The 26,967-nt window shown below is 40.3% G+C and overlaps 2 protein-coding genes across 13 annotated transcripts in view; both read right to left on the bottom strand.

Annotated features, from left to right (window-relative positions):
* Positions 1–26,967, bottom strand: part of stard13a (StAR-related lipid transfer (START) domain containing 13a) — a 522,041-nt gene that overhangs the window by 148,820 nt on the left and 346,254 nt on the right. The gene's annotated exons all lie outside the window — the stretch shown is intronic.
* Positions 1–26,967, bottom strand: part of nbeaa (neurobeachin a) — a 314,222-nt gene that overhangs the window by 186,561 nt on the left and 100,694 nt on the right. For all 10 annotated transcript variants that reach the window (XM_049468902.1, XM_049468904.1, XM_049468903.1 and 7 more), the window contains exons 2-5: positions 14,614–14,845; positions 10,962–11,062; positions 8,951–9,046; positions 3,195–3,316 (exon numbers count right to left, since the gene is read on the bottom strand). In XM_049468902.1, coding sequence (XP_049324859.1) covers positions 3,195–3,316; positions 8,951–9,046; positions 10,962–11,062; positions 14,614–14,845 — 551 coding nt within the window. The remainder of the gene's footprint in view (positions 1–3,194; positions 3,317–8,950; positions 9,047–10,961; positions 11,063–14,613; positions 14,846–26,967) is intronic.

Raw genomic sequence — 26,967 nt, 5'->3', positions numbered from 1 at the left:
CTTCACTAAGAGGCCATATACACTTGCAGTAATGCACATGTGACCAGCTGGTGCCAGCCAGAACATAGCAAAACTCAGCAACACAAAACATGGCAACTTGCTCTTACAGCCTTCCACACTGAGACCAGGCAGGTAGCTATTATAGAGCACATCTACACTGCCTAGTAGGGGTGTGACGAGATCTCGTGGCACGATATCTCGCGAGATTAAACATGACGATATTTCTCGTCAAGCTTAAACCTGTCTCGTGGGAAGAAAAAAAATAGTTTAGTGTGGACTTTTTAAGAGGGATCTGGCAACCCAGTAGCGATACAGCAGGTAGCTGTGGAGTGAGCTACTTTTCACTATAAAATAAATATAAATAATATAAATAATAGTGAGCAGAGAGCAGCTCTCAGCAGAAGAGGAAAATTCGGGTATTTGCATAGAGCAGCGGTTAGTAATGGGCGGACCGTGGTCCGGGTCCGGATCCAAATGTTGTCCAATGCGGACCCAAACCTACTGAGAAGGATTTAGTTGTATACACGCTTGCGGTAATATCACGTGTGAGGTAAGATCACCAAACGCTCTCTTCAGTCAATCAGATCTGTGCAGACGCGGTAAGGAAAAATAAATAAATAAATAAATAAATAAACACACCGCTCCTCACGCGGGATCGAACCCGTGTTGTCAGGGTCGCGAAAAAACGCCTATATAAGGAGATAGGGAGCCCGAAAACGGGCAGAAAAACGAGAACTGGACCATACTGAATTCTGATTAAATAACTTACTCCTGGTATAGAAGATGCTTCTGCTACTTTTAAGTTGTATGTCTGGCTGCATTTTGGCTCCAGTGGAAACAATAAACGGTAACAGAGTGACCAAAAAGACACAAACCATATATAAATACTGTAAGTAAATCCTACACCTGACTGTTTCATAGACAGCTGTACTAATCCCTTAGCTCTGTACTGTATTTAAAAAAAGTCTCTGTTTGCACTTCAAGCATAATTTTAATAACTGGTTATGGTTCTGCAGAGTTAAATTACAAGAGATTTAGGAGAAAAAACACAAACCATAGTCTTAATATGACTGGTTGTGGTTTGCACTTATTGTTTGCACTATATAAGACCTAGAAAAGTTTTATTTTTATTTTTTAATCATATTTTTATTTCTATGTCCTATAGAATCAATGTGTGAGAGAAACCAGTCTGTTAATTGTGTGTTATGTGATTTTGTCAAATAAAACTCTAGTTTTATTAACTTTTCATTTTTGACATTTTCTTTAAAATTTTATTTTAAAATCTCGTCTCGTTCTCGTGAACCCAATATCGTGTCTTGTCTCGTCTGGTGAGATTAGTGTCTCGTCGCACCCCTACTGCCTAGCCAAAAAAAAAAAAAAAAGGTCACAAACAATTATTTAATTGGACCACTTTTAGCTTTTATTGCATTACACATTCCTTTTGGCATTGTTTTAATAAGCTTCTGCAGTTGTCAGAAGATCTATTTCAATCAAGTTCTCACCAAGATTCTCAGTGGAGTTAAGGTCTGGACTCCATGGTGGTGGACAATCCCGTGTGTGAAAATGAGTTTTACACAGGTAGAGTTTAGGTGGTCCTGATTGTGGCGCCCTGCACGGTGCTGTGATTTATTCGGTTGGTACGTCCTGCTGGCTGCGTGGTGCACATGCTCAGAAATCCTTACAACCAAGCTGAGATGTTGAGTACAGTAAAGAAAAAAATGTCCTCTATCAAATTCATCATGCATTATTTATTCCAGCGCCCCACGCTGGCTTTATCTCCCCTCAAACTTACAAGTATATACTAGTATATACTAGGCTCATATGTGCTTTCTTAATCTGAGCCGGAAGAGAGAAGACAGATGAGAAACAAGGCTCATATGTGCTTTCTTAATCTGTACTGGAAAAACACCATACACATCTACACCCTGAGACTCTTTTGCCTCTTTACTGTATATACTGTTTATTTGCACTCCTGGACACTTGTCACTTTACTGTACATCCTGTACACTTGCACTCCTGGACACTTTACTGTACATCCTGTACACTTGCACTCCGGGACACTTTACTGTACATCCTGTACTTTTGCACCCCTGGACACTACACTACAGACCTAACTTAAATATAATACTTGCACATGTTTATGTTTATGTTTAATAGTCATATCTACTAATACCTCCTACACTTAGTTTATTCTTTTACTGCACTACCTCATATCTACGACTGTTTACTTCCACACTTTCTATAGTTTTTTTTTGTATTTATATATTTATGTATATATATTTTTTTTAAGTCTCAATTTAGAATTTTATCCCTCAATAAGTGTATTGTACTACACTTATTGTTTGTTTCTACTGTGTATTGTTTTTGTTTCTACTGTGTTGTGTAATTGCTACTGGCTGCTAAATTTCCTTCGGGATCAATAAAGTATCTATCTATCTATCTATCTATCTATCTATCTATCTATCTATCTATCTATCTATCTATCTATCTAGTAATTTTACAGACATAAAACATATAAATACAGCTCTGGAAAAAAATAAGAGTAACAATACTTAAAAATTATGAGTTTCTTTGATTTTATCAAATTTAAAAAGGTTATCCAAAAGCAGTGTGTAAGACTGGTGGAGGATGAGAACATGATGCCAAGATGCATGAAAACTGTTATAAGAAACTAGGGGTTTTCCACAAAAAAAAAAAAATCTGAACTCTTAAAACTTTATGAATATGAACTTGTTTTCTTTGTATTATTTGAGGTCTGAAAGCTCTGCATCTTTTTTTTTTGTTATTTCAGTCATTTCTCATTGTCTGTAAATAAATGCTCTAAATGAGAATATTTTATTTGGAATTTGGGAGAAATGTTGTCTGTAGTTTATAGAATAAAACAACAATGTTCATTTTACTCAAACATAAACCTATAAATAGCAAAATCAGAGAAACTGATTCAGAAACTGAAGCTATATAATTGCATTTTATATTTTTACATCATTTTTTTTATTTACATTTACATATATCCACTATAAAAACTTGCGAACAAGTGTGATTACTCACAGTTAATCACAGAATATTGTTGTAATTAATCAGATATATATATTTTTTGCGACTGAAACCCCTAATAATAATAATATAATATTGAGGAGAACAATTTTACGTTTAGTTTTTCTCATTGTGTTTGTTCAGTGGGTCTGATTACTTACCAGTACAGGTAGGGTTTGTCCTTGTCTACGTTGATGTTGTTGAGAGGATCCATGCGGAACCACGTGTTGAGAGTGAAACCGTTCTGATAAGGCCACTTAGCAATAGGAGGCAGAGCGATGGCCTAATGAGAGAAACATTTAAATAATAAAAAACAAACAACTGTCAGACATACAGCAAGTCTAAAATCCTCACAGATCAGTAAAAGTTACTCTTAAAATTATGATAAAGAAGAGACCGGCTTAATAATTGTTTATTTATGAAATCAACGATAATAAAAAGAGTGTACTGTCCAAGAAAGACTGTTTACTTAACAGATCAGGAGAATCTCTCACTATCTTTAATAAACTCCTGAAGACAGAGCTCTTCAAAGAGCATTTACTCTCCTAACACCTCTAACTAACTACCTTCTACTACCAGATCAGGAGAATCTCTCACTATCTTTAATAAACTCCTGAAGACAGAGCTCTTCAAAGAGCACTTACTCTCCTAACACCTCTAACTAACTACCTTCTACTACCAGATCAGGAGAATCTCTCACTATCTTTAATAAACTCCTGAAGACAGAGCTCTTCAAAGAGCACTTACTCTCCTAACACCTCTAACTAACTACCTTCTACTACCAGATCAGGAGAATCTCTCACTATCTTTAATAAACTCCTGAAGACAGAGCTCTTCAAAGAGCTCTTACTCTCCTAACACATCTAACTAACTACCTTCTACTACCAGATCAGGAGAATCTCTCGCTATCTTTAATAAACTCCTGAAGACAGAGCTCTTCAAAGAGCTCTTACTCTCCTAACACCTCTAACTAACTACCTTCTACTACCAGATCAGGAGAATCTCTCACTATCTTTAATAAACACCTGAAGACTGAGCTCTTCAAAGAGCACTTACTCTCCTAACACCTCTAACTAACTACCTTCTACTACCAGATCAGGAGAATCTCTCACTATCTTTAATAAACTCCTGAAGACAGAGCTCTTCAAAGAGCTCTTACTCTCCTAACACCTCTAACTAACTACCTTCTACTACCAGATCAGGAGTATCTCTCACTATCTTTAATAAACTCCTGAAGACAGAGCTCTTCAAAGAGCACTTACTCTCCTAACACCTCTAACTAACTACCTTCTACTACCAGATCAGGAGAATCTCTCACTATCTTTAATAAACTCCTGAAGACAGAGCTCTTCAAAGAGCTCTTACTCTCCTAACACCTCTAACTAACTACCTTCTACTACCAGATCAGGAGAATCTCTCACTATCTTTAATAAACTCTTGAAGACTGAGCTCTTCAAAGAGCTCTTACTCTCCTAACACCTCTAACTAACTACCTTCTACTACCAGATCAGGAGAATCTCTCACTATCTTTAATAAACTCCTGAAGACAGAGCTCTTCAAAGAGCACTTACTCTCCTAACACCTCTAACTAACTACCTTCTACTACCAGATCAGGAGAATCTCTCACTATCTTTAATAAACTCCTGAAGACAGAGCTCTTCAAAGAGCTCTTACTCTCCTAACACCTCTAACTAACTACCTTCTACTACCAGATCAGGAGAATCTCTCACTATCTTTAATAAACTCTTGAAGACTGAGCTCTTCAAAGAGCTCTTACTCTCCTAACACCTCTAACTAACTACCTTCTACTACCAGATCAGGAGAATCTCTCACTATCTTTAATAAACTCATGTTTAATTATCCAAAAGACGTCTGAAAAAATCCTAACAAGCATAAGTGTGAATATTTCATTAGTAAATCCATTGCTAATTATTATCAATATAGTCAATATTTAGTGCAGGTTTGTTCCTCACCTCTAACAGGTAATGGTCCAATTAGGACTTTTTTTTAGTGTTTCACTACTTTATTACTTTTGAAAGACCAACATATAAAACACTATAGTTTTACATAACATTTAAACATAATATTGCAATTTAGTTTTAGTTTTAGTTTTTGCAGGAGGTGGTTGTTGCAAATATGTGAGATAAACCATTTTCATATTATATGTTGATTACACTGATTAAGGCAAGCAGAAGAAGTTTCATACTAAAAAAATACTTTAAACTATTTTTCCTAGATCTTTAAACTTTTTTTTAGAGTTAATTTGACCCGTAACATAACATAAGAGGGTTAAACCCGTTCACTCCTAGGGTGATGCCTGCAGCACAGGGCGTCTGTGAGCTGATGTATCAGAACCGAGTCGCTGCGCTTTCCTCCGAGCGTTAGCGCTGTGATGCTACTCTGCAATGCTACAGCATCAGCAGCAGCTCGAAAAGAAGCGGTGGCTGACTTCACATGTATCAGAGGAAGCACGTGTTAGTCTTCACCCTCCTGGTGTGTTGGGGCATCACTAGTGATAGGGGGAGTCCTAATGAGTGGGTTGGGTGACTGGCCGTGTAAATTGGGGAGAAAATGGGAAAAATTAGAAATAAAATTATATATTAAAAAAAAATTTATAAACTGTCCTTCCCACTCTGGCAACATAGATGAGATTTCTGCCTCTGTGTCAACAGCAGGGAGCGGCACAGTGGGGCAGACGACACACGATCTCATTAACCGTCTTTGAAAGGAAAACTTAATGATGAAACGCAGTAAGTGTGCGCTCGTTAAACTCAGCCGTGTTGAGTTCATCACCTGGTGGCGTTTGACTCATTCTCCTGCAGCACTGAAACAGCGTGCACTTATTCTCCGGATTAAATTCCACTGAGGACAAGCTAGTTAGCTACCGACCCACCAACCCACCGACCCACCGAGCTAATCGTATGTGGGCTGCAGCTGTAATTAAAAGCGTCACCTTAAACAGCGAGAGTTTCAGACACACTAAAGTGTTGCAGAGTTTCAGAAAGTTAGAAACTGTGAGCTATAAATAGAGAAGCTCATCATTTAGCATCGCATTTTGATAAATAATCAATGAATTAAATTGTACAGAGATCCATAATTAGGCCTGTCACGATAACAAAATGTTCAGGACGATATATTGTCCCAGAAATGATTGCGATAATTGTGTGGTGTTCATATTTTTGTTACTCGTTTACTTTGTTACTTGTATTTAATTCAGCAAAATTAAGCAATTCTACATTAAAATGCTTTACACATGCTCGCTTCACCTAAATTACAAGCAATATAAACAGCTTACATGGTTAATATTTGCCCTTTACCTTTCTTATGTGACATTTCTTTTAAAAAGTGCTACTCTTTTTTTATTAGTTTTTTTAATAAAATGTAAAAGAAAATGAATTAAACTCAAGATATGAGTAGAAAATTTGTTCAGTTTCAAATTTACAAATGAAGCAATGTTTATTAGCCCTTGGCCAAACATACTGTGTGTAATATAAATGTGTGTGTGTGTGTGGGGGGGGGGGGGGGGGGGGGGTACAGTGTGTGTTTATCGAAAATGTGTTTTGATATATGTTTTTCACAAAAAAATGAGCCAATGCCAATGAATTTGAGTTAGTAAAAATATTTTTTTTGTATCATTTGATGAAAAATTAAAACGGGTCCCACAGACCCGAACACCACACAAGGGTTAAAGCGTCACTATAGAAAATTATTTTTTTCTGATTCGGGGCTTCCAAAGGAGCTTTAAGACCATTTTTTATTATTAAGAACAGGCATTGGGCTTCCAATATAAAAAAAAATATTTTAATATACTAAATAAATAAAACAAATAAAGTACAGCCACACTGGGACTCTGTGGGTTCTGAAAAAACGTTGTTGGTTAAAAAATTATCGTACGATAAATCGATAACTTAATTATCGCAACAGGCCTATCCATAACAGTTCATTAACAATTCATTATGGCATCAATGAAATACTTCAAAATACATGTTACATATTTCAGACAGGGATTATGCATAGAGAACAGTGATGTCTACAATAACTTAGAAACATGTTACTCTAGTCTGATCATTTTCTTCAGTAAAGAGTAATCTAACTATTATTTCCAATCTACTACTATTTAACAATCCAGTGATCAGATTAGAGTTACGTAGCGTTAGTCATTGTGCATTACTTTTTTGTCATTTTCCTTAGTAAAAAAAAATAAAAAAATGATGCATTGAAAGGATAGACGAGAAAGACCTTTACAGTCGTCGCTTTACTGTTACAAACTGTCGGCCACAACATAGCAACATGATAACAGGCTAGCGAGCTAACAAGCTAACAGGCTAAAACTAGCACTCGGGCTGAACACACACACACACACACACACACACACACACACACACCGAGGTGACACAGACACTATTCTTTGTATATAGTTTGTATAAGCTAAAAATAACAATATTAAGTTTGGTTGTTCACTCTGCGCTAGCGATAAAGTGCTGACTAGCTTCAAAAACACAGCATCAAATTTGAGAAGTAAATTTTTGGCAAAACATGGTTATGTTGAGGCGGCAGTAACTTAAAAGCAACTTGGTTACTTTTAGCCATAGGCTATATCCAGGTGTCAGTGTATGTTTTGGCTATTTGATTTACGTTTTAGAAAAAAAAAAAAAGAACAAAAGGGAAAAACGTTAAACGAAGTAATAAAATACTCTGCTTTAAACAATCTGTCCTGTTTTGCTTTTATTGTGCTGGAATTTCCCCAGAAGTGAAGCAGCTCAAGCCTTTTTGTTATGCACTTTCTGAAGCACTTTTTTGCACTTTATGTTATGAATTATTATTGAATGAATTTGTGTTGTTTTGCAAGGGTAAAAGCTAATGATAAACGAACTTTGCTTGAGTGAAATCATGCTTTCAGAGTGATTAGCTTTTATCTTTTTAAAGCTCTCTTATAGAATGTAGTTGTATTCATGTTAGGTATTTTAGCTAGCATTGATACAGGAACTAGCTAGCATTGTACAGCGTAGTAGTGTAGTTTTGTTTGGACTGTGTCATTTTTTATTTTGGTTCCTTTGCACAGGTGAATTCCAGCAGCTTTAAAAAACAATAATAACAACACCACTAATGCTGTTATAATATTATTAATTGCAATGATAGATCAACATGGATTGCTGGAGGTTTTGTATGTATGGCGCTAAAACGTGGTAAGAGATTTTAGCACTTCAAGCTTGAATAAAGCAAAACAGGACAGATTTTTTAAAGGTAAAGTTTGTATTGTTTTCTTTTTTTATAATTTTATTTCAATTTTTTCCCATTTTCTCCCCAATTTACACGGCCAATTACCCAACCCAGTCATTAGGACTCCCCCTATCACTAGTGATGCCCCAACACACCAGGAGGGTGAAGACTAACACATGCTTCCTCTGATACATGTGAAGTCAGCCACCGCTTCTTTTCCAGCTGCTGCTGATGCTGTAGCATTACCGAGCAGCATCACAGCGCTAACGCTCGGAGGAAAGCGCAGCGACTCGGTTCTCATACATCAGCTCACAGACGCCCTGTGCTGCAGACATCACCCTAGGAGTGATGTGGGGAGAGAGCGCCATCTACTGTACCCACCCGGAGGGAGCAGGTCCAATTGTGCTCCCTCTGAGCGCCGGCAGCTTGATGGTAAAGCTGCATGAGTGGGGGTTCAAACCTGCGACCTCCTGCTCATAGTGGCAGCGCTTTAGACCTCTGGACCACTCAGCGCTTGGTTTGTATTGTTTTCTATTCCAATTTTATATGTGAGGACAGAAACTGGATAACGGGTGGTTTCCCATTTCCTAGTTTTAATTCTGAAATGGGGAAGACTAGCCTGAATCCCTGTTTGGTAAATTGGTACCCATCCTGCTGTTCTGCTCTACAGTGTAGGAGAGTGTAGTGAGCTGCTCACCGCTGCACTGCGTCCGGGGAAGTTGAAGAAGGTATCTGGGCCATGTCTCTGAGGCATCTGGTTCAGGACAGACAGCAGCTTGATGGCGTGCCTCGGCTACATCCGGAAAACCGGCAGCAGAGCCGCAGACCGACGAGAGAGAGAGAACACAGGAAAAGAGAACAGTTCAGAAACGAATGGGTAAAAACTGAGAGATGGAATATAAAAAGATGAAGGAATGATGTAAGCAGAACACGGAGAGAAGGGCAAAGTTGTCAGAATAAATAAGAAAGAGTACAGGATGTGAGAGTGTGTGTGTGATGGGTGGGAGAGAGAGCGCGTAATAGGCCGAGAGAAAGAAAGACAGAATACAAGAGCAAAAGAGAAACAGATAGCAAGAAATAAATAGAAACAAACTGGTAGAGAGAGAGAGAGAGAGAGAGAGAGAGACGGGGGAAAGACACAGACAGACAAAGTGAGACAGAGACAGACAGAGTGGGGGAAACATACAGAGAGGAAGACAGGTAGGCAGAGAGACAAATAGACCCAGGCAGAGCGGGAAAAAGACAGACAAGCAAAGAAGGAGAGAGATGGGTAGAAAGACAGAATGGAAAGAAACCAGGCAGAGAGACAGACATAGTAGGAGATAAATATGCAGAGTGGAAGACAGAAAGTCAGAGAGACACAGTTGGAGAAAGACAGGCAGAGTAGGAGTAGGGGAGACAGAGAGACAGGCAGAGTGGAAGAGAAAGAGTTAGAGACAGACAGAGTGAAAGAAACAGGGAGAGAGACAGAGCGTGGAAAAGATAGGAGGAGAGACAGACAATGTGGAAAAGACAGAGAAGGAGAAGCAGGCAGAGGGGGAGAGAGACAGGCAGTGAAACAGGCAGAGAGAACAAGACAGGCAGAGAGACAGACAGACAAAGTGGGAGGAAGGGAGGCAGAGAGACAGGCAAAGGGGGAGAGAGATAGACAGAAAGACAGAGTAAAAGAAACGGGTAGAAAAAAGAGTGGATAAGACAGGCATAAAGACAGACAAAGTGGGAGGAGGGGAGGCAGTGAGACGGGCAGAGTATAAGAAACAGATAGAAAACCTGATAAGAGAGGGAGAAAGACAGAGAAACAGACACAGTGAAAGGCAGCACCGCAGCACTGACCACCGGCTCCAGCACCGCAGCACTGACCACCGGCTCCAGCGCCACAGCACTGACCACCACCTCCAGCGCCGCAGCACTGACCCCCGGCTCCAGCGCCGCAACACTGACCACCGGCTCCAGCACCGCAGCACTGACCACCGGCTCCAGCGCCACAGCACTGACCACCACCTCCAGCGCCGCAGCACTGACCCCCGGCTCCAGCGCCGCAACACTGACCACCGGCTCCAGCACCGCAGCACTGACCACCGGCTCCAGCCCCGCAGCACTGACCACCGGCTCCAGCACCGCAGCTCTGACCACCGCCTCCAGCGCGGCAGCACTGACCACCGGCTCCAGCACCACAGCACTGACCACCGGCTCCAGCGCCGCAGCACTGACCCCCGGCTCCAGCGCCGCAACACTGACCACCGGCTCCAGCACCGCAGCACTGACCACCGGCTCCAGCACCGCAGCACTGACCACCGGCTCCAGCACCGCAGCTCTGACCACCGGCTCCAGCGCCGCAGCACTGACCACCGGCTCCAGCACCACAGCACTGACCACCGGCTCCAGCGCCGCAGCACTGACCACCGGCTCCAGCGCCGCAGCACTGACCACCGGCTCCAGCGCCGCAGCTCTGACTCAGGGGTTCCAGCGCCGCAGCACTGACCACCGGCTCCAGCGCCGCAGCTCTGACTCAGGGGTTCCAGCGCCGCAGCACTGACCACCGGCTCCAGCGCCGCAGCTCTGACTCAGGGGTCACCCATTAACCTCCTCAGAATAAAAGTGCTGATCCACGGCCAGGTTCCACCGCTCCACCGGCACGGCCTAATGAATATGACTGTCCAGATCAGCGGTTTTAGATCACGCTGGACGAGAACGCGGCTTTTACTCACCCATACGCCACTGTCTCCCCTCAGCATGCTAAACAGCAGCTTCAGCTCTTTCACTGTGATACTGTAACTGGCCAGCACTCCCAGCATGTCCACCAGGAGGTCTGAGAGAAGAAAAGAAAGAAAAGAATAAGAGAGAGAGAGAGAGACATTTCAATTAGTTTGCATTAAGGTGTGTTAATGTGATATCTCAGCTTCAGTGCAAGAATCAGGCCAAATCACACCTTTAAACCGCTATTGCATCTCATTTGTTGAGCAGCATCATCTCTAACAAACCACGAACCATTACTAAGCAATGAAGAGCTACATCAAAAGTTTGGGCACCTCTGATTTCTTTTTAATCATTTTATTTCTAATTTTTATCCCATTTTCTCCCTAATTTACACGGCCAATTACCCAACACACTCATTAGGACTCCTCCCCCTATCACAAGTGATGCCCCAACACACCAGGAGGGTGAAGACTAACACATGCTTCCTCTGATACATGTGAAGTCAGCCACCGCTTCTTTTCGAGCTGCTGCTGAGCTGTGAAGCAGTGGAACGGTGTTCTCTGAAGTGATGGTTCTCTATCAGTAATATCAGTAATTTTGGGATGAGTTGGGGACCTCACTTACTATTTTTGTGCAATCAAATCCTTACAGTAATGCTTTAAAATCTGAACGGAAGACAGTTACTTATGTTACGACCCCTGGTCATTTTGGTTTTCTTTGTGTGCCCTCTGTGCTGTTTGTGTTTAGTTTTTGGTTGCAGGACCGTGATTGGCCACCAGGGGCGCACTCTATAAAAGGGCAAGAGGAAAGCTGACCTGGGAGAGACGTTCAGGGCTCCTCCCCTTTCCTGACCTGGAAAAACTTCCTGCTCAGACCAACCCCGCACCTCCATTTTGTTTTCTGTGTGTTGCTTTAGTTTTTGCTTCAATATACATTAGTCTTTGGGTAAAGTAGGGGGTGAGTGCCATTTTGTTTTGCTATCTTTTTCTCCTGTTTTGGTGACAGGGAGTCAGGGTAGTTTATGTATTTAGTTTTCTTTATTTTGCAGGTTCAGTTAGTTTTCTTTGCTTGTTAGTTGTTTTTATTTGTTATTTTGGCCTATGCTCACTCCTAAAGTCATATTCCCTCCATTTATTTCAATAAAATCTTTCTTATTTAATACATTTTCAGTGTCTGGTGTTTGGTCTGTCAGAGGCTCTCTTTTTCTGTTATGGCCTGACCCTAGTCCGGGTCGTAACACTTAAAAAAATCTGGATAAAACTTTTCTTTTCTTAAACCTTGATGTTTAAAAGAAACAATAAATGAGGATATTGCAGTACTTTTCTCAGTTTACGCTCAGGTACGCTCATTCTGCTGAGGCAAGCCTGCTTTAACCTGTACTCATACATCAGTAATATATATATATATATAAAATGAAATTATATCATATATATAATGAAACATCCACTCTTCTGTAGGTGTATCAAAAGGACACAGAGAAGAGACTTTCTCCTGAAACGCTCCTACAGAGGCAATTTTACACATTAGCTGTGCATTAGCTGCACTCCACGCTCCACTGAGCGTAATTATACAGACATATTGGTCACGGGAGCAACGGCAGTCTGTTTTTCCTGCAATAATGAAGCGAAACTGCAGCGGATTGGAGCGTAAGGTTGAGTGTGTTTGACCCCAAATGACACACAAATACATTCATCCTTTCATCCGCTCAAGAAAATCACTTTTATTTTAAAGTATTTTGACCCAAGCCTGTGATTCCACACACTGCACAATTAAAAAAAAAAAAAAAAAAATATATATATATATATATATATATATATATATTTTGCAGTGAATGCTGGGTAAATTGTGTCCCACGGTTCTCAGTGTCTCAGTATTTGTGGCCAATATAACCGAAACACCTTAGCTAATGATTATGGATTATACAGATTCCCATTAACTAACTGAACTAGCTAATAAACTAGCTAACTAGCTAATAAACGGCGCTACATCATGTGAATAACCTGCCTTATTTTTGCCACATGTTTTGAGGTTTCATGTTTCCATGGTGGCTCAGCTAAACTTTCCCCATAAATCTTAAACTTTTACTCCATTAAGAGGAAAAGAGCCACATCACCACACTGTGAGTAGGGTCTGTGTGAAAACTGGGTTTTTGAGGCTTGGGCAAAGAAATTTGTTCAACCGGTCACAAGGACGCTGTGTGGAGCACGGTCAATAATAAAATGCATCAAAAAATATAAGTCAAAATAATTTCCCCATTCATCCCCCATTCCTACATTTTTATTTAGCTTTTATTCGTTGACGAAAAGCATTATAAACTAACGTAAGTGAACGGTATATCGTACACTTCAGTATTCCGTACAGTCAACCTTTTCCCGTGATTTAAACAATAAACTATTTTATTATAAACTATTGTTACGTGTAAAATATAGTCTGGGGTCATTGCCAATCATTCCTCTTTCCATTAAAACAGGTCAATGACCATCCACGTTGTGTTTTCTCTAAAAATCTCGGTAGGTAGGGAGGAACCGCCCGCATTGCCCGAAAACGGGTGGGTGAGGAAGGGTTAACAACGCTGAGGCTAACTAAGGGATGGGGAAAAGTTTATCGACTAGTTCACGTAAGGTTTTAACCACTTTTAACATCACATTTCACCCAAAATGCAACGTTAAACATCCAACTAACAGCATCTGTTGTAATATTTGAACGAGGAATTAATAATCATAGTTTATAACCTACTTTAAAAACGAGCTGACTCCAGCTCCACTTCATCTCTCATAGACAGCTGAGATTTTGTGCTGCAGCTTATCATATCAACTTATCAAATCCATTTGACGAACACTTAACTAAGCTACTATGTCAGTCTAAGCTCATATGTTAAAGGTGGTGAAGTTTTGCAAAATACCGTCACCACGAGCGGAAATCTCAGGTGTACGGAACACCGTTGCCTGTTTGTTGGCAGTTTTTTGGGGTTTTCTTTAAAACAATTGGTCCAAAAGTAACCAATCAAAATTTATTTTGGTTGCTAGGCAGATATTCCATAGTTAATATATAACCAATCACTACAGCCTATTTGAACTCGGGTATTTTCGTAATATCCACTCAAACGCGGAAATACCGAAACTGTGTACAAAATACCGTTCTCTTACGTTACATCATATTTTCCATTTAAGTATTAATGTTTTCGTTACTAGAAACAGGTTGTTAACAAATAATGTTCATAAATTTTTTTGTTAATGAAATTAACACTATGGTCTATGCGTTTTTTTATTTCATTATTAAATCTTGTTTTTTCTTCTAACACACCTGGTGAGCATTGGCCATATTTTCCGCACTATAAGGCGCTCTGATGAACGTCTGGTCTGTTTTTCTGGTCTATTTTATATATTTTATATCTATAAGGCACATTTTAAGAGACACTATGAGGAACTTCTAACTCAGCAGGTCTCACCACTGATGGGTGGTGGTGGTGGTGAAGGTGGGGGTAGCTTACTAGGTTAAGTAAAGTAAAGCTAAGTAAACAAAACTGTAAAATTATGGTAAAATTCATACATGAGGCGCACTGGCGATTTTTGTAAAAATTAAAGGATTTTATATACACCTTATAGCGCACAAAAAAAAAACTAATATCATTTGCTTCCGAGCTGAAGAAGCAAGCATTCCTACCTGCGATCATGTCGTCGACAGAGCTCATCTTCTGCAGCACCTGCTGGATGAGGCCCACCTCTGTGCTGGTCTGCAGGTTCCGCACACTTTTCCTCAGGATCGCTGTGAACATGCTCCAGATCTCCGCCTGGCACGTCACGTCGCAGTGCTCCAGCAGCTCCACCATGCAGGTAATGCTCTCAGCATCCTGGATGATAAAGTTCATCTCCAGGTCGAACTCTCCTCCCACCAGCTGAAGAGGAGAAAGAGAACAGGCTGGTGTCAGAAAACGGCAGAAATCAGCACAACACTTATTGTAACTGTGACTGAGGAGGTCAATCTCAATGCTCCGTCCTGTTACCTAAATTATTCTTCTAAAAACGTTTTACTGTTACTTTCAGTCCTGTTACTCAAAACATAAAAGGTAACAGGAGTGAGTGCGTCATAAATATCAATTATTTGAACAAGCAGTCAATCATTCCTTTAAAATTAAGACTTTCTTGGGGGAAAATTAAAGAAAGTAGTGGACTTGCTTTTAAACATGCTTTTTAAATCTCACATAAGTTTTGTATCCATCTTCAGCTTAGAAACCTTGTAAAAATGAAGTAAAGCTGCCTGAGATTGACCAGTAGATGTTTTGAATAGATAAACACATAAGTTTAATTTACAAGTTTAAATTTAAGTTACAACAAGCAAATTCTGCACCCATTCCATGGAATGGCCCATATATATATATATATATATATATATGAAGAGTTTGGTTCCAAAACGCTATAAATCCATTTTTATCAATTTGAGTAAAAATGTGTTTGCTTTAGCAAGAAAGTGGTAGGCTGAAAACCACCGTTTTCTGTTTCAAACTATCAAATACCATACTAAGGTTAAAATAACACAAACAAATCAAATCAAGATTTTAATATTTAAAGATTTATTTTTTTTTTAAATAATTCGTTCTTTTTGCAAAACACAATAAATCCATGCCATGTTTTTTTTTCAAAATTTCTTATATATCCTTTGGCATCAATAGAACAATTTTTTTTTACTGAAAATGTGCAAAATACAATAATAAATAACAGTAAATTGTACATCTGAATATAATAGTTTGAACATTGGGCCTAAAAACACAAATTTCAAAACATTTATTTTGCACGAAAAAGTGCAAAATTCCATCAATGAACAAGACATTAAGACTATAAAATCCCTAAAATCACGTTACATTCATGTGCTGTAGTGTAGTGTAGTGTGGTGTGGTGTAGTATAGTGTGTATTCTGTGTGTGTGTGTGTGTGTGTGTGAACTGCAGATGACAGCCGGCATTTCCCCCCCTCCTGAATGCCTCATTTTCTTTCATTTTCTATATATATATATATATATATATATATATATATACATACTGTATTAAAAGCCACATTTGGGCCACTTTTCCCGCAGTGTGAACATAGGGCAGCTTTTGACTGAAGAAAAGGGCATTTCTCAGGTCTCTACCTGAACTGTAGACATGGGGGGGGGGGGGGGGGATAAACAGGCCTCTGAGTCTGATAAACTCTGATTGCCATTTAAGAGTTTCACTCAGGGCTGGTGGCAGACCAGCAAGGTAATGACACATAAACTTCCTGTCTGACAGAGCATCAAGCGGGGAAGTGGCTCGGACCAATGGGAGCGGAGGCCCTGCAGAGAACAGTAATCAATGGCGGCGCTCCAGTAGCTCAACAGGCATGAAATTGGCCGGCTCTGATGCAAAACCCTGAACCTGAAACAAGGTGGAGGCTGGAAATAAAGGCTGCGCTCCTGTAAAGCACTCTGAGAGGAGGAGGAAGAGGAAGTACTGCAGAGCTGCTTCAGCTTCCTCATTTTCCTCAGCTTCCTCAGAGCTTTCAGACTGTGTTTAACATTAATCATGAATGAAATCTTTAAACTGCTGCCAATAACACAGCTGCTAATGAAACCCTCCACATGTTAAAATGCTGAACTATCCGAACATCAATACCACAGAGCAGCTACTACAGCATAACACTGACCTTGATAAAGTCACTAACGCTGGTTATTAATTGATAATGATGACCGTTAAACACCACACCTTGTTGTAGCCAACATCAAACCTAATAATATTAATGAAAAAAAAATTAGAATAAAATTGTTTTTTTTAATTTTTACGTTAAAATGTTCATTTTATGGATGAACGACAATATGCCTTTTTTTATATTGACAATTGAGAATTTGATTAAAAAAACTACTGAATTTATAAAATATGGCTGGCCCTAGATTTTAATTTATTTTTTTTAATTTCTAATTTTTCCCATTTTCTCCCCAATTTACACGACCAATTACCCAACCCACTCATTAGGACTCCCCCTATCACTAGTAATACTCCAACACACCAGGAGGGTAAAGAAGACTAGCACATGCTTCCTCTGATACATGTGAAGTCAGACACCGCTTCTTTTCGAGCTGCTGCTGCTGCTGTAGCATTACCGAGTAGTATCACAGCGCTAACACTCGGAGGAAAGCGCAGCGACTCGGTTCTGATACATCAGCTCACAGACGCCCTGTGCTGCAGACATCACCCTAGGAGTGATGTGGGGAGAGAGCGCCATCTACTGTACCCACCCGGAGGGAGCAGAGCCAATTGTGCTCCCTCTGAGCGCCGGCAGCTTGATGATAAAGCTGCATGGCTGGCCCTAGATAACAATAATTCAATTTTTCAATTTATTGGCAAACACAATAGGCTTTAACTTCTGAAAATAGAAAGATACCAATAAAAAAGAAATCAGGTATGACTGAGGCATTCCCCTTCGGCTTCAGAAATCAATATTAAATGACCTTTTGCTTTCAGAGAGCTCAGACTCGCTGGACTGAGACGACATGCATGTTCGAGAGAGAGAGAGAGAGAGAGAGAGAGAGAGAGAGAGAGAGAGAGAGAGAGAGAGAGAGAGAGAGGTAAAAGTGGAACGAGGTTCTGACCGGCCATCACCTCACCGGCCATCACTCGATCCATAAGAGGCTGCAGCAGCGCAGGCCAAGGATGACCACTGCTATAGATTTCTGCTGCTACATTACTCCCAGCGGCCGTTAGCAAGTGGAAGATTAATTGTTAGATGCTCGCCAATCAATACCTGGCAGCGGCTGAGATAGTTGTGTGAACTCTTAAAGAGAATTAAAAGTTACAGCAGGCAGTAGTGAGCAGTATAGTGAGCAGTATAGTGAGCAGTATAGTGAGATGTATGTTGAGCAGTATGTTGAGCAGTATGTTGAGCAGTATAGTGAGCAGTATAGTGAGCAGTATGGTGAGCAGTATGGTGAGCAGTATGGTGAGCAGTATGTTGAGCAGTATAGTGAGCAGTATAGTGAGCAGTATGGTGAGCAGTATGGTGAGCAGTATGGTGAGCAGTATAGTGAGCAGTATAGTGAGCAGTATAGTGAGCAGTATAGTGAGATGTATGTTGAGCAGTATGTTGAGCAGTATAGTGAGCAGTATAGTGAGCAGTATGGTGAGCAGTATGGTGAGCAGTATGGTGAGCAGTATAGTGAGCAGTATAGTGAGCAGTATGGTGAGCAGTATAGTGAGCAGTATGGTGAGCAGTATAGTGAGCAGTATAGTGAGCAGTATGTTGAGCAGTATAGTGAGCAGTATAGTGAGCAGTATAGTGAGCAGTATGGTGAGCAGTATAGTGAGCAGTATGGTGAGCAGTATAGTGAGCAGTACGGTGAGCAGTATGTTGAGCAGTATAGTGAGCAGTATAGTGAGCAGTATGGTGAGCAGTACGGTGAGCAGTATAGTGAGCAATATAGTGAGCAGTATGGTGAGCAGTATGGTGAGCAGTATAGTGAGCAGTATGGTGAGCAGTATAGTGAGCAGTATGGTGAGCAGTATAGTGAGCAGTATAGTGAGCAGTATGGTGAGCAGTATAGTGAGCAGTATGGTGAGCAGTATAGTGAGCAGTATAGTGAGCAGTATGGTGAGCAGTATGGTGAGCAGTATGGTGAGCAGTATAGTGAGCAGTATAGTGAGCAGTATAGTGAGCAGTATGGTGAGCAGTATAGTGAGCAGTATAGTGAGCAGTATGGTGAGCAGTAAAGTGAGCAGTATGGTGAGCAGTATGGTGAGCAGTATAGTGAGCAGTATGGTGAGCAGTATAGTGAGCAGTATGTTGAGCAGTATAGTGAGATGTATGTTGAGCAGTATGTTGAGCAGTATGTTGAGCAGTATAGTGAGCAGTATAGTGAGCAGTATGGTGAGCAGTATGGTGAGCAGTATGTTGAGCAGTATAGTGAGCAGTATAGTGAGCAGTATGGTGAGCAGTATGGTGAGCAGTATGGTGAGCAGTATAGTGAGCAGTATAGTGAGCAGTATAGTGAGATGTATGTTGAGCAGTATGTTGAGCAGTATAGTGAGCAGTATAGTGAGCAGTATGGTGAGCAGTATGGTGAGCAGTATGGTGAGCAGTATAGTGAGCAGTATAGTGAGCAGTATGGTGAGCAGTATAGTGAGCAGTATGGTGAGCAGTATAGTGAGCAGTATAGTGAGCAGTATGTTGAGCAGTATAGTGAGCAGTATAGTGAGCAGTATAGTGAGCAGTATGGTGAGCAGTATAGTGAGCAGTATGGTGAGCAGTATAGTGAGCAGTACGGTGAACAGTACAGTGAGCAGTATAGTGAGCAGTATGTTGAGCAGTATAGTGAGCAGTATAGTGAGCAGTATGGTGAGCAGTACGGTGAGCAGTATAGTGAGCAATATAGTGAGCAGTATGGTGAGCAGTATGGTGAGCAGTATAGTGAGCAGTATGGTGAGCAGTATAGTGAGCAGTATAGTGAGCAGTATGGTGAGCAGTATAGTGAGCAGTATAGTGAGCAGTATGGTGAGCAGTATAGTGAGCAGTATGGTGAGCAGTATAGTGAGCAGTATAGTGAGCAGTATGGTGAGCAGTATGGTGAGCAGTATGGTGAGCAGTATAGTGAGCAGTATAGTGAGCAGTATAGTGAGCAGTATGGTGAGCAGTATAGTGAGCAGTATAGTGAGCAGTATGGTGAGCAGTATAGTGAGCAGTATGGTGAGCAGTATGGTGAGCAGTATAGTGAGCAGTATAGTGAGCAGTAAAGTGAGCAGTATAGTGAGCAGTATGTTGAGCAGTATAGTGAGCAGTATAGTGAGCAGTATAGTGAGCAGTATGGTGAGCAGTATAGTGAGCAGTACGGTGAGCAGTATAGTGAGCAGTATAGTGAGCAGTATAATGAGCAGTATGGTGAGCAGTATAGTGAGCAGTACAGTGAGCAGTATAGAGAGCAGTATAGTGAGCAGTATGTTGAGCAGTATAGTGAGCAGTATAGTGAGCAGTATGGTGAGCAGTATAGTGAGCAGTACAGTGAGCAGTATAGTGAGCAGTATAGTGAGCAGTATGTTGAGCAGTATAGTGAGCAGTGTAGTGAGCAGTATAGTGAGCAGTATGGTGAGCAGTATAGTGAGATGTATGTTGAGCAGTATGTTGAGCAGTATGGTGAGCAGTATGGTGAGCAGTATGGTGAGCAGTATGGTGAGCAGAATAGTGAGCAGAATAGTGAGCAGCATAGTGAGCAGTATGGTGAGCAGTATAGTGAGATGTATGTTGAGCAGTATGTTGAGCAGTATGTTGAGCAGTATGGTGAGCAGTATGGTGAGCAGTATAGTGAGATGTATGTTGAGCAGTATGTTGAGCAGTATGGTGAGCAGTATGGTGAGCAGTATGGTGAGCAGAATAGTGAGCAGAATAGTGAGCAGTATAGTGAGCAGTATAGTCAGCAGTATGGTGAGATGTATGTTGAGCAGTATGGTGAGCAGTATAGTGAGCAGTATGGTGAGCAGTATGGTGAGCAGTATGGTGAGCAGTATGGTGAGCAGTATAGTGAGCAGTATGGTGAGCAGTATGGTGAGCAGTATAGTGAGCAGTATGTTGAGCAGTATAGTGAGCAGTATGGTGAGCAGTATGGTGAGCAGTATAGTGAGCAGTATAGTGAGCAGTATAGTGAGCAGTATGGTGAGCAGTATGGTGAGCAGTATAGTGAGCAGTATGGTGAGCAGTATGGTGAGCAGTATGGTGAGCAGTATGGTGAGCAGTATAGTGAGCAGTATGGTGAGCAGTATAATGAGCAGTATAGTGAGCAGTATAGTGAGCAGTATAGTGAGCAGTATGGTGAGCAGTATAGTGAGCAGTATGGTGAGCAGTATAATGAGCAGTATAGTGAGCAGTATAGTGAGCAGTATGGTGAGCAGTATGGTGAGCAGTATAGTGAGCAGTATAGTGAGCAGTATAGTGAGCAGTATGGTGAGCAGTATGGTGAGCAGTATAGTGAGCAGTATAATGAGCAGTATGGTGAGCAGTATGGTGAGCAGTATAGTGAGCAGTATAGTGAGCAGTATAGTGAGCAGTATAGTGAGCAGTATGTTGAGCAGTATAGTGAGCAGTATGTTGAGCAGTATAGTGAGCAGTATAGTGAGCAGTATGTTGAGCAGTATAGTGAGCAGTATGTTGAGCAGTATAGTGAGCAGTATGTTGAGCAGTATAGTGAGCAGTATAGTGAGCAGTATGTTGAGCAGTATAGTGAGCAGTATAGTGAGCAGTATGGTGAGCAGTATAGTGAGCAGTATAGTGAGCAGTATAGTGAGCAGAATAGTGAGCAGTATGGTGAGCAGTATAGTGAGCAGTATAGTGAGCAGTATGGTGAGCAGGAGAGGGGAGGATGTGGAGAAATACAGCAGAACATGCTGAACAGAGGCTCTTCTTTACAGGGTGGAGCGTTCTTGAGAAAGCACATCAATTCATGCAAAAGCTTCAAACGCAACGCTAATCCTGAATAAAACATTACCCCCAGGCTACTGGAAGCTAACACACACACACACACTACACACACACAAACACACACACGCACACAGAAATCCAGCCATTTTGAACCATCAAGAGCACAGCACACAAGGACAGAGAAGGATCACAGCATGCTTGTTTACCTCCTACACATGCTGCTTGGTTCAGATAACACACATAAAAGGGGACGGCACAATGCAGCCTTCTTTAAAAACACGCATTTCTTACCAACACCTCATACCGCACAACTACACACAACTACACACACACACCACACAGTATCTTATTTTAAGCGAAGCCACATTTAATCTCTGGCCTTTTCTCTAAGCATAAAAGGTTATTTGACTTGTAACGAAAATGGTAAACTTCATCGTAGAGATGGAAAATCGACTTGCTAGGTACTGGTGTTAGCTGATTGCATATTATGACTGATAATCGGGTGATACCAATGAACTGCTAAACTATTTTCAATCTCTACCAAGGAAAACGATCCACTTTTGTTACAAATATCAAAAAACATCCTTAGCATGTAGCCCAGGTGTGTCCAAACTACGGCCCTCGGGCCATTTGCGGCCCGTTTCCTTTTTTGGAGCGGCCCGCGAGGTATTTTAGAAATAGAATGAAAGTTGGCCCGCTGTTAAGCAGGTTTTTATAATGTGAGATTCAAAGTTTAAACGCTAGGTGTCAGAAACCATCCAACGAGTCTAAAAGCGGAGAGAGTGCGCATTTCTAGCGCAGAAAACAGGCCAAAGAGTCTAAAAGCGGAGAGAGTGCGCAGTTTTAGCGCAGAAAAACGGGCCAAGGAGTCTAAAAGTTGGCGTAATTAAGGAGTTTAATATTAAGAGACATCATGAAATGAAACATCAATTTGAAAAATCTTAGTTTACACAACACTGTCAAAGATAAAGATAGTAAGTCAAGTAAAATGGTGTTTAAATTAAAGTAATCAGGGAAATGTATTATTTAAAGTGGTATATTTCATATATTTGTTTAATTACAGAGTCTTTGGCCCGTGACTTAAAATATATTTCTCCTTCTGGCCCCCAACAAAAAAAGTTTGGACACCCCTGATGTAGCCACACCAATATTTCTATTTTCTAACTTCTCAAGAGCCAATTAGACATTTACGAGCTAATGATTACAGCAAGCTGCAGTTCCTTGTACAAACATTAGCTGGAACTACAGAGCTTCCATCCAGCTACCGAAGCCCATCAAATGTTGGTGGAATTCATAAAACTAATAGTGGGACTCGTGAGGAAAACACCACTAACTGGATACCACTCTCAAGTACTTTTCATCCCAATGTAGCTACGCTGAATATACCACCCAATTATTTGTATTCCCCCATTGCTAACAACGCTTTAACCCCATGAGGGTTAGCACATGACTAGCACATGCCTCCTTCAACACATGTGAAGCCTCCCATCACCTCTTTTCCAACTGATGCTGATGCAGCATTAATGAGTGGACAACCACACTCAGAGGAAAGTGCAGGGGTCGAACCAAATATCCCCAATGGTGGAACAAACTTCCTTCTACTACCAGATCAGGAGAATCTCTCACTATCTTTAATAAACTCCTGAAGACAGAGCTCTTCAAAGAGCTCTTACTCTCCTAACACCTCTAACTAACTACCTTCTACTACCAGATCAGGAGAATCTCTCACTATCTTTAATAAACTCCTGAAGACAGAGCTCTTCAAAGAGCACTTACTCTCCTAACACCTCTAACTAACTACCTTCTACTACCAGATCAGGAGAATCTCTCACTATCTTTAATAAACTCCTGAAGACTGAGCTCTTCAAAGAGCACTTACTCTCCTAACACCTCTAACTAACTACCTTCTACTACCAGATCAGGAGAATCTCTCACTATCTTTAATAAACTCCTGAAGACTGAGCTCTTCAAAGAGCACTTACTCTCCTAACACCTCTAACACACTAACTACTTCTAACCTCATTTCCTTCTTCCCCTCCTTCACTCCTCTATCCCCTTACTTCCCTTCAATCTCCTTTAAGCCCTATCTAAAAATGTTTTACCTTTAACTTCTATTAATTTTGTACTTCACTATTGTAAGTCGCTTTGGACAAAAGCGTCTGCCAAATGTAATGTAATGTAATGTAATGTAATGTAATGTAATGTAAAATATACAGAATGTGACAAAGACATGAACCTTGCAAACTCTGGTCCAGATTTTCAGGTGTCATTCAGCACCTTATAGTGAACAGAAGCCCGGACAAAATCCTCTGTTCTTAAAAATATCTGAACAGATCTATGGATATACATATGTGTGGACGGGTCCTTAAAAAAACTAATAGTGATCACTGTGCTAATAAACCGCATGCTATCATCATTGCCAAAAGATGCAACGCCCACCCCAACAAAAAAATATCAGTCATCATATTCACCCACCGAGCCAACCGGTCTCCCCGAGTTATCAGACGCGTCCCAGGAAGGCCGCCTTTGCTCTGTTTTTGGAAATGAGCTAATTAATCTCCAAATGAGCCGAGCAACAGACTCCAATAAATGAGGAGGGGAGAGATCTGATTTGTTCAGGCGTTCCAGCAGAAGAACAACAGCGGGCAAATGAGGCAAATCACATGCAGGCTTAAGAGCGGGCATTACTCAACAGTATAATAAGATAAATGCCAGCACTGAAACTACATTAGCCGACACTCAACCTGCTCTCAGTCGATGGGATATCCAATTCTGCAGCGAGCTTCAGCGGCGCGGTCGTGTCCGTGCAGCCGGCCCGGCATTTAGCTCGGGTTTCTCTGAACTGAGATGCTGTAGCAGTCTGAAGTTTCCACATAACTTTTGTGAGAAGCATTTGGATGCTGTCACAGAAGGACCTTTCGTTCAAAAGACTTTTTAAAAGTTTTATAACACCCCTAATTTTTAGTTGCAGTGCTATACAGCCTAGAAATATTAGTCATCATTAGCACTGACTTCACTGCTGAAACTGAGACTTAGTCCAGTGTTAAGCTGAGCTAAATGTAGATGTTGCCATGTGGGTCAGCCAGACCTCTTCCTGTTCCAGTTTACTCCAGTTTATAAGAGTCTTTTAAAGGTGTTGGAAACAGTATTTACTGCCCTCTGGCTTCATCTATGATTTATCTAAAGAAAAGACTTTTATACTTAATATATGTGTATATATGTAATAGTTTCAGAGTTATCTGTGTTTTATCTGTGTATTTTTCTAGTTATTATGATGATGAAAGTGTGAATGTGCTGTGTGTTGTGTAATACAACAGCACTGATTTATTACAGAAAAGGCTTTGGATATTGACTGTTTTTTAAAAGCTCAGTTTATGTCCTTTGCTGCTTATCAGCTGTAAGCTATTAAGCAATGAATTGTTTGCTAAAAATCTCCCCCTTTTTCTAACAATATATGATGATTTAGTTTTTTTTTTTTTACAGGATTTTACTTTTGCAGTATATTATATTAAGTATTTTTACAATACTTAAATGACTTTTTTCAGTTTTTAGTTCCATAGTTTTATTTAAAGGCCCTGGCAAAGTTTTGTACACAAAAATAAATACAAAAATAAAGGGAAACAAATGGGGGTGTTCTACTTTTGACTACATTAATATCACTAAGAGCCAGTTGTATAATTGGTGCATGTATCAGTAATAGAACCTCCCAACATATAAACTGAAATGCGCAAGGCAAACAAAAGTACACACCTCCCAAACTATTATTAATTACAAATTAACTGTCATTTAGGCCATTATATTATGGTTATATTAGTGGCATTAAATAGTCTTCAAATTACAATATGTTTAATACAACATAAAAAAATTCTACACAACATTTTGGAGCATTTCTATTGGTATATTATTCAACATAAAAAAGACAATAAAAGATTTGTTCCTGGTAAACTGTCCTCATCACAAAAAGCTTAATATATCTCCTGCTTTGAGGACATATGTAACCAAAAATCTCCAAACATATTCAGTCTACAGTTCAAACAGTCCATTTGTGGAGACTAAGCTGCAGAAAGCTGCTTACAGAACATACTGTTTTTGTGATGTCAGGAACAGAAACAGTCTGTTTCATTCAGACGGATAAAGAGTGGGTGGAAAACTGGCATTGGAAAATTAATTACGACTCTTTTTGGTCCATAAAAGCACAGAAACTTTATAAACATAACTTGAGGAGGGGTGGAGGTGGAGATAAAAGACAAGAAAGACTGTTGTGAGGAGGGACAAAGAGAGGAGAAATATATGGATCTATTTTATTTCAGTGCTCTGCTTCTGAAGTGCTGGTTAACACTGTTAAAAGTATACACTGAAGTATACACTTTTACCTTATTAAACTCACTCACTCATTTTTTACTATTTTTATAGTTCTACCCTATTTTGCACTAGTAGTTCATTCACTAGTTCATTCATCTACTGTTTACGTATCTTTTGCACTGCTGAATTTAAATGATTATATAACTGTGTATTTGCACTTTCTGTATGGCTGACATCAGTTATCCTTATCCTCACTTTATCAACTGGTGTTCACTGTCTATTGTTCAACTGCACTACCTCCACTCTCCATTACACACACACACACACACTAAAGACTGTACTTTTATACTTTACATTTTATTTTTTGTTTTATTTACATTCTATTTTTTTATTTTATTGTATTTATATGTATCGTTATATTTTTCATTTTGTAACTTTGTGTATTATACCTGCTGCTGGATGTCTAGAATTTCCCCTCGGCGATCAATAAAGTATCTATCTATCTATCTATCTATCTATCTATCTATCTATCTATCTATCTATCTATCTATCTATCTATCTATCTATCTATCTATCTATCTATCTATCTATCTATCTATCTATTTAGCATAGGAGAATAAACTTAGGAGGAAATAAACTGATAACAACAAAGTTTTTATGCTTTCAGTGGTTTCTGAGTCATGGTTTGGATTAAATCAGTTCAGAATTTATCAGTTCAGTTTTAAACTTGGTATCAATATACAGAAATGGGTACTCATGCATAATGGAACCGTAGTGGGCACAAATGTACAAATGCTGTGTGAGAGTGTAAGCAGGTGTGAGTAATGGGACAGGGCCTTAGATTCAGATTTTACTGCATCAGTGTTACAGAGCTAAATTTAACCCAATTGTGTTTTATATTTTTCTTCTAAAAATGTGGGTAAAAAAATCTTTATACAAATCTGATTACATGTCCAAACTTCTGATTGGTGCTTTGTCCTGCATCATCAGACGTGATCAGACCGGATTGTGTGCGGGCGGACAGCGAGGCCACGCTTGCAGCGGGCCGTCTCCTGGCCATCGATTGTTAGCATGCAGAATCCATTAAGTGAAATTAGGCCAAAGCTTTACGGAATTGAGTTGCAGCGAACAAATTCATTCTCCCACGTATTGAATTTCTACTTCCCTTCGAGAATCCCAATTAGGCCGGCGAAGATCCCGAGCATTCTGCTAATATTTAGAGAGCTTTATTTGTGATTCTGTATGTGAGGAATCTTTAGGAAGATCACTGCGCTTCGACAGGGCGGACCACAATGGCTGGTGAG

The sequence above is a fragment of the Astyanax mexicanus genome, chromosome 20, assembly GCF_023375975.1.
Source record: "Astyanax mexicanus isolate ESR-SI-001 chromosome 20, AstMex3_surface, whole genome shotgun sequence".
Lineage (NCBI taxonomy): Eukaryota > Metazoa > Chordata > Actinopteri > Characiformes > Acestrorhamphidae > Astyanax > Astyanax mexicanus.
Note: the sequence above shows the minus strand (reverse complement) of the source record. Positions and strands in the feature narration are given on the sequence as shown.